The sequence below is a fragment of the Mus caroli genome, chromosome 8, assembly GCF_900094665.2.
Source record: "Mus caroli chromosome 8, CAROLI_EIJ_v1.1, whole genome shotgun sequence".
NCBI classification, from domain to species: domain Eukaryota; kingdom Metazoa; phylum Chordata; class Mammalia; order Rodentia; family Muridae; genus Mus; species Mus caroli.
Genome location: NC_034577.1, coordinates 101,590,496 through 101,609,521, shown reverse-complemented (window position 1 = coordinate 101,609,521; position 19,026 = coordinate 101,590,496). Strand labels below are relative to the sequence as shown.

Genomic DNA, 19,026 nt, shown 5'->3' with positions numbered 1-19,026 from the left:
GGGTAGGGAAGTGGGGGGCGCTATGGGGGACTTTTGGGATAGCATTGGAAATGTAATTGAGGAAAATATGTAATAAAAATATTAAAAATCAAAAAAAAGTTTTCATTTGAATACATAACTTCCTTCTTGTTTTCCCTTTCTCCCTGCGTTTTCCTTTCTTCTTTCTTTTGTCGTCATCCCCTTTCTGTGCCCTGTCATCATTTTGCCCCTGTCCCCTTCACTGCTCAATTTTTCTGAACAGTGAACCAAACCACTGCTGTCACAATGATGTATGTAATTAAAAAAAATTTCCAGTAGCACATAAAAATAAAACAAAATCAACTACAGTGGTATATTTTATTTAACCTGTTCCATGAGGATGGATAGGTCAATAGCTAAGCCAAGCATAAAAACTGTGAAATAGATGAATATAAATAAAGTGAGAACAGTATGTTTACTAGAGCAAAGGAGGGCAAGGAGAGCAGAGGCCACGGAAGCCTCACCTCTCTCCCCTTTCTCTCTCCTTTTTCCCTACTCCCTGCCCTGCTGAGTGTCTTCCTTTGGGGCCCTACCCGCATCTAACTGTCCTCCGACTTCTCTTCCAGTTCTTCCTGCTAACATGCAAGTCTTCTCGAGAGAGTTCCCTTCTTCTCTGGGACAACTGCATCTCTGCAGTGTCTGCAGCTCTCACTTCACTGATGGACTCCCCAAGGCCTGCCTTCAGCTTGATGGTACTCAGCTCAGAGGCTCAAACCTATCATTTCTCGGGATGCTAACATGATGGCATGGACCACTGGAATGCTAACACAATGTCTTAGACTACTGGGATGCTAATATGATGGAAAGAATCACTGGGAGGCTAACATGATGGCATGGACCACTGGGATGCTAACATGATGGCATGGACCACTGGGATGCTAACATGATGGCCTGGATCACTGGGAGGCTAACATGATCGCCTGGATCACTGGGAGGCTAACATGATCGCATGGACCATTGGAATGCTAACACAATGGCACGGACCACCGGTTTATTAGATACGGGAGCACATTTAAGAGAGAGTTATGATATTGCCTGGGATTTCCCCCAAGGAACCATTTCTCTTATCTGTCCAGTAAAGAACCTTGTTTTCCCAGGAGCATCCCAAGCGGAGGAACTGGGAGTTGATCAACTAGCAGGTGTGGGGTGCTGTCAGGAGCTGTGTCATGTTGTTAGGACTGTTCACAGAGAGAGGATCCAGCTCTACTCAGATCCCCTGCTTTGAACCCTGTGTCTCCGCTCTCCTGATCCATGGTCCTCAGGTGACTGGATGAAGCCAGAATTCTTGGCTTGTACTAGGAAGACCATACCAGGCTTCTCTATGCTGAGATCCAAAAGTTCAACCCATCTTCTTATGCTTCCTCCTCCCAGGAGTCCTTGCAGGGTAAATGACGTCACTCTCCTCGTTTCTGTGGCTAGAGGTCTCTGTGCTCATCCCTGAGTGTCCCTGCTCAGTCCTCCATCACGTATGTAACACAGAGCGAGCTGGACCAAGGCCATTTCTTCCTGCTTTTCTATTCCCTTTACATTATGAGAGTTACTTTTCTACTGTCGCTTTTGGACATCCAGGAGACAGACCACAGTCACCCCCAACTCTTTTTATTCAAGAGAATGAAAATCAAAGCTTATTACAATTGATCTGTTTATACAACCAGCCTTTCCACCTCTGATTTACTATCAACCTCTGTGATTTCTTGGTCTTGCCCTTGTCTCTAGTTTGCCTGTTAATATTTTCCCAATCTTCAAAGTCCATTTCCGCAAAGATTTCCCCAAATCACCTTTGCTGGAACCTTCTAGTTCCAAACTTACTCTCTCAAGGAAACCAAACACTTTATGGTTGTAAGTGTTTTCTCCTGTCGAGTGAACTCATTTTTGTCTCCCCTCCAAGTGTTACACCAACCTTAATAATATAATATATTAATAATATTATAATATATATAATATATTATAATAATATAACATATATAAAAATATAATATATAACAACATATAATATAAATATATATACACAATATATTTATATATTTATATTTATATATATTTATATATTTATATATAAATATATATAAATAAATATAAAAATATATAAAAATATAAAAATATAATATAATAATATAATAAATATTAATAGTATTAATAATATTAATAATATACGGGTTGTGGCTCTTCCTGGTCTGCTTTTCTACTATGTCACACACACACCTGCAATGGTCAGGGGATGACAGCTCTGCATGCATGCTGGATGAAGAGGAGAATCCTCTAGCTACATGTCATACGCCAGCCTCAGACCGGGCTATAGGAGAGGAAGCTCAGAGAGCTGCATAGAGGAAGAATGGCCTTCCCCGTAAAGGTCCCGAGGTGAGAGATTAGCTCAGAAGGTGCTTGCTATGCAAGTGTGAGGACCCGAGTTCGATCCCTAGAACCCACATAAACAGCAGGGCCTGTAGATCCAGTGCTGGGGAAAAGAAAGCAGATGGATTTTGGGGACTCACCGACCAGCTAGCTTAGTGCAACCAGTGAGCTCCAGACCAGGGAGAGACCCTGTCTCAATAAACCAGATGGGCAGCCTCTGAAGTAGGACACCCAAGGTTGTCCCCTGACTTTAACATGCACATGCCCTTACATGTGTACACACACACACACACCTGCAATCATGGACCTTACCTGACTCCTCTGCTTCCCTCATGGACTGCTCTATGGCAGCTCTGATGCACAGCTCCCGGGCCCGAATCCCTAGGATGTTGTTGGTGTCTGATAGGGCTTCTAAGACGATGGAGTCAATGTTCAGGCAGGCTGCGTTGTAGAACTTGGCCATGCTGATGGCATTGGCTGTCTTTCCTGTAAAAACATCCAGGGCATCGACTCTTAGGATTCTCATTTGCTCAAAAGTCTGCAGAACAAAGTACCCTATGGAGTGATTTCTGAGTGCTTCACCTTCAAGTCTCTGAAGTGGCCAGAGATAGCACCAGCGGAGACGAAGCAGCATCATGCTGTGAACATGAGCTGGGCATCTATTCCTAAGCACAGGGCCATGACAACCATTCCCCTCATTAGGCTTTGCTCCTCAGGTTGAAAAACAGGTCACAGTGGATGATCTCTAAAGTACTGTGTAGCCCCCACTGTCTCTGATTCTAATAGGAAGACATTGTCTTTTCTAACTGTGGTAAAGAAGACCCAAAAATTTAGATCTCTTTTTTGGTCTCTCCACCCCACCCCCCACCTCCTGCCCCCCACTCTGGGTATATGCCTGCGAGCATTGTAATGCTGTTCCTCAGATGAAACTCTTAGGATCTGCCCTGATCACAGCAGAGGTTGCCATGGTTCTGTATGGAGGAGTCGTGGCATCTCTGTTGACAGTCTCCCCTCAGGGATTGTTGCATACCTGACAAGGGCGTCCCATGGACGATAATGGCGATGCCCTTCCGGTTCTTGGCCAAGCGGCCTTCTGCAGAAATGTCAATGCCCAGGTGGCGTGCGATTGCCTTGCTCACTGGATTGCTCTCCACCTCTCCAACCTCCTCTACGGAGTGGCTGTCTGTGCTCTGCATCTTGTCGGCTGGGGATCCAAACCACAGTGAGTGTGTGCACAGGCGCACATCCGGGGATTTACATAGGGACACAGGCACCGATAGTGATGGGAATGAGTTTTTTCCTTTAAAATACTCTTATTTTTTAAAATGCCCACTGCTGCAGCAGTCCCTGCCATGGTGCATAAGAATGCTTCATTTGGCTATTACTTTGTGTCTATATTTTAAAGTGAAAAAAAAAAAAAAGGATATTCATTGACTTAAATTCCACTGGGAGGGATTTCTCTTGTTGAAACATAGAAAGGATGGCCATGTGGAAGAGTCTGGAGCTGGGTGTACGGGAGGAGCCAGGACTATGCAATGGGGAGAAAGTGCCACAAAAGGTCAGGGACTGATGCACAGGGGCAAGTGAGCTGAGTCAGGTTGGGCGCCAGGGAGGTTGGAAACCAGGGATTCTGCCTTTGTCTCGGGTTTATCACTGTGCCCCCAGCTTTAACTCAGATCTCAGAGAAAATAAAGGTCAGAAAAATGGATCCTAGATGCTGGGAGGTGAAATGGTTTCTTAATGGTTTGATTGGAGGGATGTCTAAAAGAATGTTCTCCACATCCTCAGGGTATTTTGTTTGTTTGTTTTGTTTTGTTTTGTTTTGTTTTGTTTTTTAACAGTTCCCATTTGGCCATACTCTTAGCATTAAGGCATTGGGTCTTCCTTAGCCAAGTTAAAATGCAAGTGACTGTGGCAAGGAGGACACATTCCACATTAAGCTGCTCTGCAGGCTTCCATGCTCATAGCACTGTGTGAGAAGATGGGTCAGTCTTCACCAGAGGGTACATGTGGTAGGTGGGAGGCCGCTGCCAGAAACCCAGAGTACCCCTTTATATGGAAAAAGATGCTTAGATCTTTCTTGAGCAGCTCTTTCATTTTTGCTCAGCCAGAGCTGTCCCGCCCCCAGCAGTGTCCCCCCCCAGCAGTGTTTTCCCCCCCAGCAGTGTTTCCCCCCCCCAGCAGTGTTTCCCCCCCATCCCCACCCCTCCCGCAGTGCTCAGTTACTTTGAAATGTTAATTTTTCCAGGCTTTCCTCATAGTCGTCCTCATCTAGGTAGTTTCTGGCTTCAGTTGTGAGATGCCGCTCTTCCAGGTTGGATGTGACTGAGACCCCTCGGCTAATTGATGTCCTCTTTGTGCTGGTGGTTCCTTGGTCAGACGTGTTCATTTCTTCCTCTTCTGCTGGGGAGGGGGTAGGAGGATGAAAACACACCAGAAGGGAGTTGGGAGGGGAGAAAGGGGAAGGGGGAAAGAGATTCGAGGAAAAAAGAAAACAGGAAATGGGGAGAGGCAGGGAGGAGGAACAAGGAAGGGTGGATGGAGCTTGGAGGAAGGGAGCTAGGAGTCAAGGGTAAATATCTTCAAAATAAGTTCTATGAAATTCTCAAAGAATTAATACAAACATATTATTTAATCATACTAATAAAGAATGGCTGCACTGGTAATCATCCTGTACCGACCCAATCCTAAAAATCAAGACCAACCATGAGCCTGCTCCAGTGCTTCTTCATGCGCAGTGTTTCAGCATTTAATCATGTTTAAATACCAAGAGTGTGCAGTTGACCCAGAAACTTGGAGAATTCCAAATAGCCCCAGAATATAAAGTTTAAAATCGTCACAAGTTACAGGGATTGAGATAGACAGAGGGTGACAGGAATTGAAGCTAGCTTTATAATCGCTGGAGCAGGAGAACTCTACTGTCCACATCTTTAATTCTCAGGCTTTCAGAATGATGTGGAGACCATTCTGTACACATCAGCTGGAGCCTGCTTCCACTCTCACTGCCTCGCCAACATTCTCAAGGTGCCTGACCCATGTCAGGCCGCCACCCACCTCACTGCTTGCTCTTTGCTCTTCCACAGTGTCTCAGTGGGTACAACAGCCTGTGACAATAGGTGATCTCTCACTGACCTAGGGAACTCCTGTGTTTTGTTTAGAACTGAGATGTGACTAGAGGCAGCCGCCCTCCCCTGGGTCATGGTCAGAGAAGGGAGAGTCCACAGCATGAAAGCAGTGTGAACCAGTGTCGAGAAAGGTATTGGTGAGCATCCAGCCTGGGTTGTTCCTGGACCCATCAGCTTGGATTCAGACCATCTTCTACTGGGACAAATGAAATACAAACAAAACAAAACGAAACCCAACCTGTAGTGGCTATTCCTGGTTGTCAACTTTTCTATATTTGGAATGAACTACAATCCAGAACTGGAAGGGTCACCAGTGACCCTAATCTGGAGGCTGGGAGATAGAAGTTTCTGACCTGGATCTTGGTATGGAGATCTTGAAGACAGGGAGATCTCCGAGTTCAAGGTCATCTGTGTGTGTGTGTCTGTGTATGTGTGTGTGTGTGTGTGTGTGTGTGCACATGAGGAGGTCAGAGGACAATCTTGAGTGTGGTCTTTAACCTTTACTCTTGTTTTAAGTCTCAGTAACCTCTGGACCTTAGTGAGAGCAGACTGTGCCCAGCCTCTGCATCCTTAACACAAAGACCACAGGACCTGAAAGAAAGAAAACTAAATTCAAGGCTTCAAAGCCCTAGCCAGAAGGTTTATTCAAGGCCCTAGTCAGAAGGTTTATAGACTTAAAGCCATAAAGATAAGAGTGTTGGGCCGACACAAAGGCTATAAAGTCATCCCAGGAACCAACTAGCCATTGAGATAAGAAAGACATCCAAGGACAATCTCTGGAAAAGCTCAGAGGAGTAATGGGTCACATGCTGATATGGTTTGAGCTTAGCCAGAAGACCTGCCAACCAAGATAAACACCCTCCCTTTAGAGTTACTGTCACAGACTGGTCACTGATGTTTAAACTGCCCACTTGTGTGTAACTGCGCCAATTTTCCCTATCCCCCTACCCCTTTCCTATATAAACCCCTAACTTTTGAGCCTTAGGGTCAACTCCCCTGTCTCCTGCGTGAGATACATGTTGGCCCGGAGCTTCGTTCATTAAACTGCCTCGTGTGTTTGCATCAAGACAGTCTCTCGTGATTCCTTGGGTGCGTGCTGCCTCAGGACTCGAGTAGGGGTTTCCCCGCTAGGTTCTTTCAGACCCATTTTGTAATGGTCTTAAACAGGATATATAAGGCTCCAGGTACCCGGCAGGTACTCAAGAGTGGGTTGGTCCCATGGCAAGGATAACTAGAAGAGAATGGGACAACGGCCCAGAGCTTGCTCAGCTCCATGCTGGGTTCTCACCATTCTCCAGGTTCTCCATGTACTTGGCCTTCATGAACTCCTCTTTTGATTTCTTCATCTCCTTAAAGTAATCATAGACTTCCTGTGGCAGCTTCTCCCCTGGGTTCCGGGGAGGCAGCAGCAGGGTGTTGTAGGAGTCATAGCCCTTCAGCTGTCGCAACATCTGCTCAAGGAGAGATTGAGAGCTACTGTTGGCCTCAATGGAGGTTTCCTCTTGCTTGCTGGCCTCACACACACACACACACACACACACAAACCCGAGGATGAGATTTGGAGAGATGCTTTATGGGTGTCACATGGTGGGGTCCTTCGGAGAGGTCTAAATATAGAGCTAAATCCTGAACGAACAAGGATTCAAAACCTTTATGTTTTTTGATATCCGCCCAAGCATTTCACATGTGGAGATGATTTTTTTCTTTGAAAATAGCACAATAGATTCTTCTAATAACAAACATATAGAATTACATTATCATTCTTTTAAAAAGTACAGTTACAAGTCAACTAAAGAGAGGGGTATGTTCTGAAACGTGAGATTGTGTTATTAGATGAATTTGTCACTGTTTTAAAACTGAGATGTCTATAATGTCACTAGATTAGCTAATCTTATGCAGTGAGGTGATGTTATGCATGCAGGGTATTGCTAAGGAAAGAATAAATGGGATTAGAAGTTACAATGGCAATATATATATGAGAATGTTATAATGAAACTCATTCTGTGTACTAGCTAAAAAATAATAATAAAAAAGTAGCCAGTAATGGATCTTTAAATGGAAAGGAAATGGTAAAAAAAAGAAGCACTGGAATATCAGAAAGAAAATGATGAATAATGGAAAGAGTAAATGGACAAATGCGTCTTCTTCTCTGTGGCTTTCTAACAAAACAACATGTAGTTACAATGTTATAAGGAAAGATTTAACAAAGTTACATTAAAATGAGGAGCTTGATCCCCCGTTGGTTATAATAAGTTAAGTAGACACAAGGTAACAGGTGTAGCAGTAACTAAAGAAGCTATATAAAGAAGCTAAAAAAATGCTCCAGATAAGTTGAAATAGAATGGTAAACAACATTGGAAGGACTGATAAGAAGGCAGCACAAAGTCTACAGAGGACAAAAAGCAAAACCAACAAAACAAAATGGCAGGTACAGTCCTCAGTATATCAACCATTACATTAAAAGTAAATGGTCTACATTATTCAAACTAAGGGCAGAGATTGTCATAGTTCATGCATTTTAAAATTATTTATGTGTGTGTGTGTGTGTGTCACATGCGGCGGATAGGTTGATTTTTCGCTATCTTCCTCAATCACTCTCTACTTTTTTGCTTTGATTCAGGGTCTTTCACTGAATTTGAAGCTTACTGATCCAGCTAGCATGGTTGATTCTGAGTGATCTTCAAAAAAAAAAAAAAAATACTACCTGTCTCTGCTCTCCCAGTGCTAGGATCACAACTATGCATTACTGTGACTGTTGGGGACTGGATGCAGGTCCTCATGCTTTAAAGATTGAACTTTACCAAGTCAGTAAGCACTATCCCCAGCCCATATTTCTTAAGTGCCCCAATTATAGGAAGTCTAAAAGAAAATCATTTTAAATATAATGCCAGGTTGTCACATGTAGTTCTTTACTGTGCAGATGTTGACCATAAACATGCATTGGATTTTTAATTTGTTTAAAAAAGCATATTGGAATTTTTTTTTTAAAGCAGTAAGTTCTCCTGTGGAGAGAAGAAGAAAGTGGGGAAAGGCTATGGAGGAGAGATTGATAAACTGACAAGGAGAGAGGAGGGGAAAGGCCAGAAGGAAGGTACTGCAGACACAAGGACGCATGCCAGGGGTGGGGCCTGTCATGTCAGGAAGGGGGTTTGGTTTTGTCTCTACTCACCTTCTCTTCTAAGAGATACTGCTGGTCAAATTCTAGGGAGTAAAACTCAATGGGGAAGTTGCAGGGGTTCCTCACAATCACCTCAGCCTCATCTCCTGATGCAAAAGGCAGGAGGGGCCCCAGTTCCAGAACTGAAGGGCTGAACTCCAGGCGTGGCTCCAGACCTTGACCCTGGGCTAGAAGTGTCAGCTTCTGAGAGCTCTGGCCAATTTGGAACAGCAGAGACTGGCTGTAAAGTTTCTAGAAAACATGGGGGAAAACAAAAACAACAAAACACAATGCAAAACTGAGAGCCACAAAAGGGACAAAACTTCTTGTCTCCAGATGAAAAGAGACATATTTCCTACAGAGCTGTGAAAGAGCAATCTCTGTGGTGGAGTATTTGCGTGCTGTGTATATCACATGCTAGGCACTCTGCCGGGGCTCGCTCAAATCGAGAAGGACTTCTAATGCTATTCTCATGCCTCTGAGTTTCCTCTGTGGGCATCACCCTGTCTGGTCCTGAGACTGTCAAATTCCCACAGGCAGCTGAGAGTACAACAGAAAAGCTAGGGAACTAATCTTGTCCAGCAGCCGCAGCCGCAGCAGCAACTTCCACCAATGACTACCAGGAACACGGCAAACATTCCATCTCCTCTGCTTTTTAGTGAGATCTCCCTCATTCAGAAGTGAAAAAATTTAAAACCAGGCTGACGATAGCTCAATTCCCAGTGCCACAAAGAAAAAGAAAATAACACCCAAATCTTGACTAAATCTTAAGACACACTTTTTTTTTTTTTAAAGATTTATTTATTTTATGTATTATGAGTAGTCTGCCTGCATGTACACCTACATACCACAAGAGGGCATCAGGTCCTGGTCTAGATGGTTGTGAGTCATCATGTGGTTGCTGGGAATTGAACTCAAGACTTCTGCAAGAGCAGACAGACAGTGCTCTTAACTATCCATGGAGTCATGGTGTGTGTGTGTGTGTGTGTGTGTGTGTGTGTGTACATGTACATGCCTATAATTCCAGTACTTGGAAGGCAGAGGATCAAGGGTTCAATGCCATCCTAGGTGCTATTTGGTGAGCTCCAGGCCATTCTGGGGTACACAAAACCCTGTCTTTGAAAACAATCAAAAGGAAAATATCACTCGGATATCTTAGGCTTTGAATAAACGTTGTCACGGTGGGGGTGGGGGTAGGGAGGACTTCTTGAGAGCCTCTCTGGTTCTAGGATTTTTGCAATGCTTGCCATGTTCTCCATGAGGAGTGACTTCACACTGATGACATTTGTGAGGTTCAGGGAGGCTTTCTGCCAGGAAATGCTGGCTGCCGTGATGACTTATGGTTCCTGCGTCACTCATGGTCATAGTCACTGGGTCATGGATGGCGCACCGAGCAGTGTGCTCTGTGCTCCAGTTGGTGTTATTAATCTTTAGAATGACCCAAAGAGAGCCATGGCTGCATCTCAGTACTCGCTTATCTGAACTTTCAGCTTCCAGCTGCTTTTATATGCTGACTTGCAAGGAGGTAAGCACAGAGGATAGAGGCTCTGTCACCTGATGCCCTGAGCCATCTCAGTGAGGTCTCCTGTGATGAAACCCATTAATATTTCTGTAGCTGCAATGCTTGGAAACTAAGTAGGACAAAGAAAGGCAAAAACAGTCGTGTCCGTTCAAATGAGATTTTTCTATTGAGTGAGTTTTAATATGAGACTTATGAAATTTCAACCCCCCACTTTTGGAAGCTTTATTGGGTTTCAGAATTGCAATAAGGGAGTTTTGATATGGGAGTATTATTGTTTCTTTATGTTACCTATGAACAAGCTGGGGCTTAGTCAGACAAGTGATTTTTTCAAAGATCCACAGCTTGTAAATACCCAAGCAGTATGCCACTAATTCCGTGCCACTGAGAAAGTTGATGTTACTCAGGTCTACTGAACCCAGCCCTCTGGGCCACACAGCAAATGGGTGAACTTGGAGGACAGGCCATATGGAAAATGGGCTTAAGACCTCAGAGAGACCCAGAAGGGAGATCTTTGCAAAGCCTCATTTCTCTTTTGAGCTCACCTCTTCCTTGGGCATGAATTTCACTTGCACATTAGCCCTCTCGCCGGGATCCAAGATGCCAGAAGTGGGTTGGATCTCAAAGATCCGAGACTTGGGAATCATCTCGGCTTGCAGCTTCCGCCGTAAATACTTTGGCATGTGTTTATCCAGCTGGGTTGTGAAGGTGAGACAGTTAGGTCTTATATGTGGAGAGCAGATCCATTCCATTCCCCACGCATAGGGGAGCTGCACTTCCTGAGTGGCATCAGGGAGTGTGCATGGGAGGCAAAAGGGAGTAAGACATTTTACCCAATGGCAAGGCACGGTTGACACTGAGAGTCTTCCAACGGGAAGTTAAGATGACGGGAGGAAGGGCTAGAGTCCCAACTCTGGTTCAAGTAGGAAAGGCGGGAAGGGGAACACAATTTACCTTGTTAGTAGACTTTGGGGTGTGGACGAACCATTCACAAGGGACTTGGAGATGGTTGGAAAGCTGGATCGTTTCCACCACGCACTGCCCACACTGAATCGTGGCAAACTCTATTTTGTTGCACGACAGGGTCATACTTGGGATGATCACCGTGGCCTGGAGGCAGAGGTGAATGGTTGGCCCTCCGTACACCTGGGACAGACAGGGAATTACAGTTACCTTGTGTTTCCCCTTGAGTTAGGGGAAAACCACAGCAAAACACTGTCTCCAGCTGGACATGTAGCTCGGTGATAAGAGGTCTTGCCTGGGAGGCTCAGAGCCCAGCTTTTGATCCCCAGTACTGCATCATCTTGGGGTTCTCAACCTGGATGACCTGGATGGCCATGGTAGGCAGGGGTGCACTGTACCTTGATGGGGAGAATGACTTCTTTGTTCCCCACAGGGAGATTAGCCCCTTGTGGGTCACACCTCACTTCAAATGTTTCTGTCTCACAGTAAGGCAGATTTTTCACACGGTCTAGCTCAGTGCTGAAGCCTGGACCAAGACAGAGGGGAAAAGAAAAATGTTTTTCATGAGCAAGGAAAACAGCACATAGAAGCTGCTATGACCTCTGCAATAGGCTGACGGAGGTATGGCAGAACAGCCTAGAAACCCCTTTAGCTGAGTGCAGAAGCAGCAGGGATGTCAGGGGGGTAGGCACCTGTCACAGGCCCTGGAAGGATGGGATATTCGGGTGGCTCCTGGTACCTGTTTCGTGAAGGACCTGTTTCTCTGCGTGGAAGGACACGGGGAAGTGGCTGGTGTTGGTGATCTTGATGATGTGGGTTCTGACGTCACCAAGTACAATGTAGCCGAAGTCCAGGATGTACTCTGGCAGCTGGACTCTGAAACAGTCAGGGGGATGTCCTAGTCACTGGTCACTTTCAAGCCCAGAAGGCCGCTCTTCACAAAGGGAGAGAGTGTATGTTCTCTCCTGGGTGCAACTATTGTGTGTGTGTGTGAGAGAGAGAGAGAGAGAGAGAGAGTGTGTGTGTGTGTATGGTGGAGGACAGCTAAGGACCACTAGATAAAGACTAGACACTCCGTGTATCCTTCACAAGTCCACATGTGTGTTTTGGTCATTATCTAGTGACATGTTCAGTATGAGATGGGGCCTGCCTACTGGCTGTGGTGCTCTGGCTTTAAGAGCCAGAGTTGCCTGGCTGGCTTGATGCTAGGGAGTGACTGCTAACGTGAGGCACGTGGCTTCCAGTCCCAGGGGATAAATCAGGATCTCAGGAGACACAAAGAACCGCTCGCTCCAACACACTCCAAAACAAAGGCAACACCGATGCAAGGGGGCCTCACTTGGTTAGTTTTCGGCAACTCCGCTGACTGAAGTAGATGTCCTCGGTGTTATTGGAGATGCTTCTCTGGTGTTCCAGGGCATAGTCTTGGACTATAAGTCGCTCTACTTCCATCTGGACATGAGCACTTATCTGAAGCGAGAGGGAGAGGGATTCGGAAGGACTGTTCTACAATGTGGATTCTCTCTACTCATTGTTGGTAGGATTTTTTCCCCCCCACTAAGAGCAACTTGATTCTTTACGTTTTCCTAGTTTTAAATGTGTACCAGGTAAAGGTTAATAATGAATAAATTTTCATGCACTTATAAATAAGGATTTTTTTTAAAAAAAGTTTTAGATTTGTTTATTTCACGTATATGAGTGTTTTGCCTACATATATGTATGTGTTCTGTATATGTGGCTGGTACCCATATAGTTCAGAAGAGAGGCACAGATTCCCTGAACTATAGTTAGGGATGATTGTGAGCCACTGTGTGGACGTTGGGGACTGAACTTGGATCCTCTGGAAGAGCCGCAAGTGCTCACAGATGCTCGCCCATCTCCCTGCCCCAAAACACTACAGTCTAAAAATGTTTTGACATGGGCTCAGCAGGTAAAGAGGCATTTGCTGCCAGTGTGTGAAGGACTGGGTTCACTCCCTACATTGGAAGGAAGAACTAACTCCTGAAAGCTGTCCTCTTACTCTCTCAGCTGCTCTGTGACGTCCGCACACTCCCCTGGCAAATACACATATAATAAATGTTTTTAAAAGTAAAAAATATTTTGACAAAAATTCTTAAGTACTGTAGACCTCCTGTGTGTTTTCTCTGCATGATTTCAGCTTCAATGGGCGTTTTTCTAGTCCCATGCAAGGACACCAAGTTAGGACGTTCCACCCCCAGTTTCTCCTTCAAAGTCTTACTTATGTGAAGATGTGTGTCTGTATTTAAATGCATTTGAGCCCAGAGGTCCACAGCGGCCAGAGCCACTGGCACTGGATCCCCTGAAGTTTGCGTTACAGGCAGAGAAGGTTTCCTATTGCAGAGGGTAGGGTTTAGAGCGGATTCAGGAGAGTCCTCAAGGCCGAGAGTAAGTGATTCTGAGCGCTCGGCTCTGGATGGTGCAACCATGTTCCTTTCTCCCCTCACAAAGGCTCAGGAGACATCTTGGAAGAGTGGGTTGAAAGGATGTGAGATCAGAGGAGGTTGGGGGGTTGCCATGAAGGGCTGGCTTCGGGACACAGGATGGATGCTCACACAGGAACACACAAGTTCTGTGATTACCTGTACAACTAGATCAAGCCAGTTAAAAAAATCCAGCAATGGGTGAGGAGGGATTCCCAGTGCCTCACCCCTCACTGAGCAGGCAATGGTGGTTGATGGCTGCCAATGGAGGGAGACTTTTCCTGGGAAGAGGTGGATCTTGGTAGGTTGTTCATGCCTCAGTAGATGATGTCATACATCTAAACATACAGACTGCTCTAACTGGACTTGGATGGTTTGAAAAAAGAGGGGGCATAAAGTTGGGAGACAGAGGGGAGATGGAAGGACTGAAAGGAGTGGGTGGGAGATGCATAGGTGACTAAGATACTTGTAGTAATGGACCATCTTGATTCATCTCCCCTCCTCCCTTTCCTACAAAAACTTGATTTCCCTCCAAAGTTTCCTCTCCCAATACACTCTTCTTTATGATACACGCAAGTGAAATATTGTCCCTACCTCGTTCCATGTCTAATCAATCCTGACCATCCCAGGTCTGGAATAGCCCTTGTCTCTGCTCAGCCCTCTCTTCCAGGGGCGTCATAATCACTACTACCTTTCACCTAGAATCATCCCAAGAGCTTGAAAAGGCCTCTATCGCCTCATATCTGCTCTGGTTCCATTAAGCCCTGTCCCCTCATAGCTCCACAAGAAGCTACAGGGATCTTTCAGAGATGCAAACTTAATTATGCCGTAGCACTTCCGGTTAGACCATTTTAGTGCCCTCCCTCTTGCCCTTTGGAAAAGTCCCAGACTCTCAATGGCTTCTCCAGATAGCTGCTCACCTCTTTGGGCTCATCTTGCTGTCTTTCCAAGGCTCCCTTTTACCTTGGCTATATCTTTCTCCACTTTGTTTCTGTGATAATCCGTGTCAATACCCTGCCCCGCCCTGCCCCGCCCCTTGCCCCGCCATGCCTGCCCCGCCCTGCCTTACTTCAATGGTCTCCTCCTCTGGGAGTTCCTCAGTCATCGCCTCATAGTGATTGACAGCCTCATATTTAGTGTACTCTTTTTCTACGTTTTTCTTTGCTTGTTCCAAGAAGTGTTCATACTTTTCATTGCCTGTGGAAGATGGGTGGAGGGGAGAGAAGCAACCTGATCAGACACAGAGATGAGTTTGGCTTCAAACCTCGACTCTCAGTTCAGGGGGGAGTGAGGAGGAGACGGAATGTTTTGACAGTTCACCTACCATATTTTCTCTCCCTTTGGAGGGGCAGGTCATTTGTGAGTGAGTAGAACTCGTACCTGAGACCTCACTGAGTTTAATGATACAGCCCATGAGCTACAAACTGGTCCTCAGGAGCACAAGGCATTAACAGGCTCCTGCAGGAAACTGCGGGTACAGAGAGCCAGATGTGAGGGTCAGGAAGGAGACCTTTGCCTCATGGTTGAAAATTGGGATCCCTTGCAGGTTCAGGATGTACAAATTGGAACTCTGCTCAGTTCTTAATTCTAAACCTTCTACTCTCCTGACAGTCCCCTTTGATGCTGACTGAACTGAGGTAGTGGTCAGTGGCTTTTCACAAGCTAAGTACCTCCCAGTTAACAGAGGGTGTGTTGGGGTCAAGTTACTTTAAGTCAAGTGAGTCACAATACCCTTAATGACAGTTGGCAGGGGGAACTTCAGATGCTTGGATTGGCCAAAAGTCACTGCAAATTCAAATGCGTTGAAGGTAAAGGTGGGCAAAGAATTAAAAAGCTTGCTATGAAAAAAAAAAAAAAAGAGAAATGCTGCAACTAGTCAACACCCATGCAGACCAACGATGTTCAGATCTGAGTAACTGAGAAATCTCCCTGGTAACCGCATCCTCTATCTCAGGATGCTGACTGGGATCATGCTGGGTTTCAACTGTGAGGCACAGGGCTCCCCTTCCTGACAGACCCTCACAGCTGTCTCTCTCTACCTGTAGGTTCAGGACCTTCACATTCAAACACTTATGGATGGCAAGTGTTTGGGAAAAAACAGTGCATCTGTTCTGAAGCTGTACAGATCTTTTCTTTTTATGTCCTGGCAATTGAGTGCAATCGCTGTTTATACACCACTGCTATTGTATTGGGCACTATGAGTCTAGAAGTGGTGGGCTGAGGTACATGGGAGGATGTGTGTAGGTTCCATGCAAATTCCATGCTATTTTATGTGTGGGTCTTGCACATGTGTGGATTTCAGTAGCCGAGGGCCTGGAGTCAGCCTTCAGCAGATCCTGATGACTGACGGCGTGTGTGGAGCTGGGTTACCCTCCTTTGACTGAAGTTCTAATGTTAGAGTATAATGTGGTCTTATCTCTATTCACAATCATGTCATATGAAATACAATATAACATGAAAGCATACCATGTTTCCAGGGGACTGATAGTTAGAATTTAATGGATGATGCTCAGTGGGTGAGTCTGTGGCTTTAGGAGAAGGAGGAGAAGGAGGAGAACTGGGAAGCGAGCTTTCATGTGAAACCCTGTAGGGAAAGCAGATCTGAGAAATGCAAAGAGGGGGCCATGAAGAGCAAGAGGTTTCCACTGATCTGGTGGGTAAGCTATTTGGTCCTGCCCTGTGGGACCTACCAAGCCGGAGTTACCAGCCTGGCACAGGAAGATGGCTCTGGGACCACATGGGGCTAGGCACACAGGCAAATAGCTAATAATATCTAATTTTCAGCCTTTAGGCATATAACCCTGGAGTAAAGTTCTAACGGCTAGGGCTGCTTTCCTGCGAAGGTTATATTTTGAGATTTCTACACCTGACAGTACACCAGACTCCAGCTCCAAAATGAAGATGCCAAACATGTTATCAGGAGAGGAGACTGGGAGAGACACTTTGGCTGAAGGAATACACACTTGGCCCAAATGTCACCACATTGGTGTTGGTGGGAGTTAATTGATGGCAAAATTGGCCAGCAGCCTTAGTTTGCAATGACCACAGTTTGAGTGAAATCTAACTCTTGTCCCCAGTCCCTGGCAACTGAGGCACAACATAGAATAATACTAGAGAAGATTTTTTTTTCTGGCAAATAAAATGACTAAACAAAGCGAGCAGCCACTGATCTTCAAAGATGAACATCAAAGAAAACACTAGAAGATTTTGTCCTCCACCCCCCACCCCCCAGGGGCGGATGAGTAACTTACTGCATTGGGGGTGGGTAAGCTATTGGAGAGGGTGGCGGTACCTTGGAGGTTCCTGTGTAGGTCAAGGCTGATTCGTGGAAAGATGCCCTCTCCGTACAGGGTGATGTTTTCTGGGACCAGGTGGGCGATCTGTATCTGGAAGTTTCTTTGAAAGACCTCAGGTATTCCAGGCAAGTAGTAAACTTTCAATACCTGCTCCTTATTCGACTGGATAAAACCCTGCATGAAAGAGAGACCAGAGAGAGCGTGATGGTGTGCCCCGGGTTCATGCTTCTGATGGGTGGTTAGACATAACCATGGTGCTGTAAGAAAAAACTCCAGGGAAGCAGGCAGCCTAGGGGTGGGCACTGGTAACCTGGGGGGAGGGGCACTGGTAGCCTAGGGGTGGGGACTGACAGCCTAGGGGCGGGCACTGCCTAAAGGAGGAATTCGAGGAACAAATAAAACATTTCTAAAGTAGCTTGATTCTTTCTTAATGCCTAGTTTTTTAGTTCTTTGTATATTCTATACCCTAGTCCTCTATGGCAACGAGTCACTAGCAGGGATGTCTTCCCGCTCTGTGGGCTGGCCATCCAATTACTTCACATTTTCTTTCTATGTACAGAAACTTGTAAGATTCAGAAAGCCCATTTGCCCACGGATGTTTTTACTTCCTGTGCTACTGGGGTCTTACTCAGAAAGCTCTCACCTGTACCTATGAGCTGAAATGAGCTTTCTCCTTTAGCAATTTAACAGTATTGGGATGGCCTTGAACTCACAGAGATCTGTCTGCCTCTGTCTCCCAGCGCTGGGATCAAAAGTGTGCGCCACTGCACCCTGCCAGACACTAGCAAGTTGTATGTTGAGGTCTTTGATCCATTTAGGGTTGAGTTTTGTGAAGGGTGAGAGGTAAGGATCTGGTTTTATTTTTCTACCTATTGAAATCCATCTTTCTTCACACCAGTTGTGGAAGGCACTATCTTTCCTCTCATGGTTTTTTTTTTTTTTTTTTTTTTTTTTTTGGTTTTTTTTTTTAAAAAAAAAGTCAGGTAACTGTATTTGTGTGGATTTATACCTTGGCTATCAATTCTATTCTGCTGATCTCTGTTTCTGTTCTAATTTTTTCTTTGTCCCCGTGCCGCATTGCTTCTATCTCTCTGACTCTGTAGTATAATTTGAGATCAGGCTTGGTGACGCCACCTGCGGGATTATTTTGGTTCAGGACTAAAACAGGGAAAGTTCTCACCTTTGTAGGTCACAAAGGAAGAGCACACTAAGAAGACACAACATTTTTCCTTCTTAACCACAGGGCTGGTAAAGTTTACCAAGTTTTGGTGAGAACCTGCCTCACAGGAAACGCTTATACACCTCTGGTGGGACTTTAAGATCAGTGCGCAGACAGGGAAACTGTAGAGGTCGGTGTAGCGGCACAGGAACAGAATCCCAGCACCCAGTAGAGACAGGAGGATTTTATGATCAAGGCCATCCTGGGCCACCTAGTCTGAAAAGACTAAACTCAGCACAAGGAAACAGAACAAAACATTTTATGTCCTTACATAATGCAGACTGTAACATAGCCTGTGACTTAGCAACTCTTGGCAGAAGTCCCTAGGAAAACATCTACCACTGGGATGTGCAAGGGAAAATGCATAGCAGAATTGTTTCTATTGAGAAACTACTGCCTAACTCACTTTCTATAAGCAAATGTGGTTTCTGACCTGGGCGGGTTCACCCCTCCTTAGGCAACCTGGTGGTCCCCCGCTCCTGGGAGGTCACCATATTGATGCTAAACTTAGTGGACACCCAATCGGCAGAGCACACTACAGCCCAGAACTCAAGTGATCCTCCAGTCTCAGCCTCCCGAGTAGGTGGGAGACTACAGGCGTGTGCCATCATGCCCGGCATAAATGTGGTTTCAATGGGAGATGGGAAACTGCTTTTTAATATGGCTGGAAAAGGAACATTATTCAGTAATGAAAATGAATGGACTGTGGTTAAGGTGCAAGAATAGAGATGGATCTTAAAGATCATAATGTTGGGTATAAAAGCAAGCTGCATAGACTGCGTCTAACTGTACCATTTACATTGCTTTATGTGCACTGTAGGTATGCCTCATGCTGGTGGAGGCTAGAAGGCTGCATCAGAGTCCTTGGGGCAGGAATTACAGATGGTTGTGAGCCACCATGTGGATGCTGGCACTCAAAACTAGGTCCTCTGGAAG

General features: G+C 45.5%; 1 protein-coding gene across 1 annotated transcript in view; it reads right to left on the bottom strand.

Moving 5' to 3' along the window:
- Positions 1 to 19,026, bottom strand: part of Hydin (HYDIN axonemal central pair apparatus protein) — a 307,836-nt gene that overhangs the window by 91,166 nt on the left and 197,644 nt on the right. Inside the window, exons 28-39 of the mRNA XM_021171126.1 lie at positions 16,868 to 17,045; positions 14,645 to 14,772; positions 12,474 to 12,604; positions 11,874 to 12,010; positions 11,533 to 11,660; positions 11,126 to 11,317; positions 10,717 to 10,866; positions 8,665 to 8,904; positions 6,784 to 6,946; positions 4,597 to 4,770; positions 3,401 to 3,574; positions 2,683 to 2,856 (exon numbers count right to left, since the gene is read on the bottom strand). Of these exons, the coding sequence (XP_021026785.1) occupies positions 2,683 to 2,856; positions 3,401 to 3,574; positions 4,597 to 4,770; positions 6,784 to 6,946; positions 8,665 to 8,904; positions 10,717 to 10,866; positions 11,126 to 11,317; positions 11,533 to 11,660; positions 11,874 to 12,010; positions 12,474 to 12,604; positions 14,645 to 14,772; positions 16,868 to 17,045 (1,969 nt within the window). The remainder of the gene's footprint in view (positions 1 to 2,682; positions 2,857 to 3,400; positions 3,575 to 4,596; positions 4,771 to 6,783; positions 6,947 to 8,664; positions 8,905 to 10,716; positions 10,867 to 11,125; positions 11,318 to 11,532; positions 11,661 to 11,873; positions 12,011 to 12,473; positions 12,605 to 14,644; positions 14,773 to 16,867; positions 17,046 to 19,026) is intronic.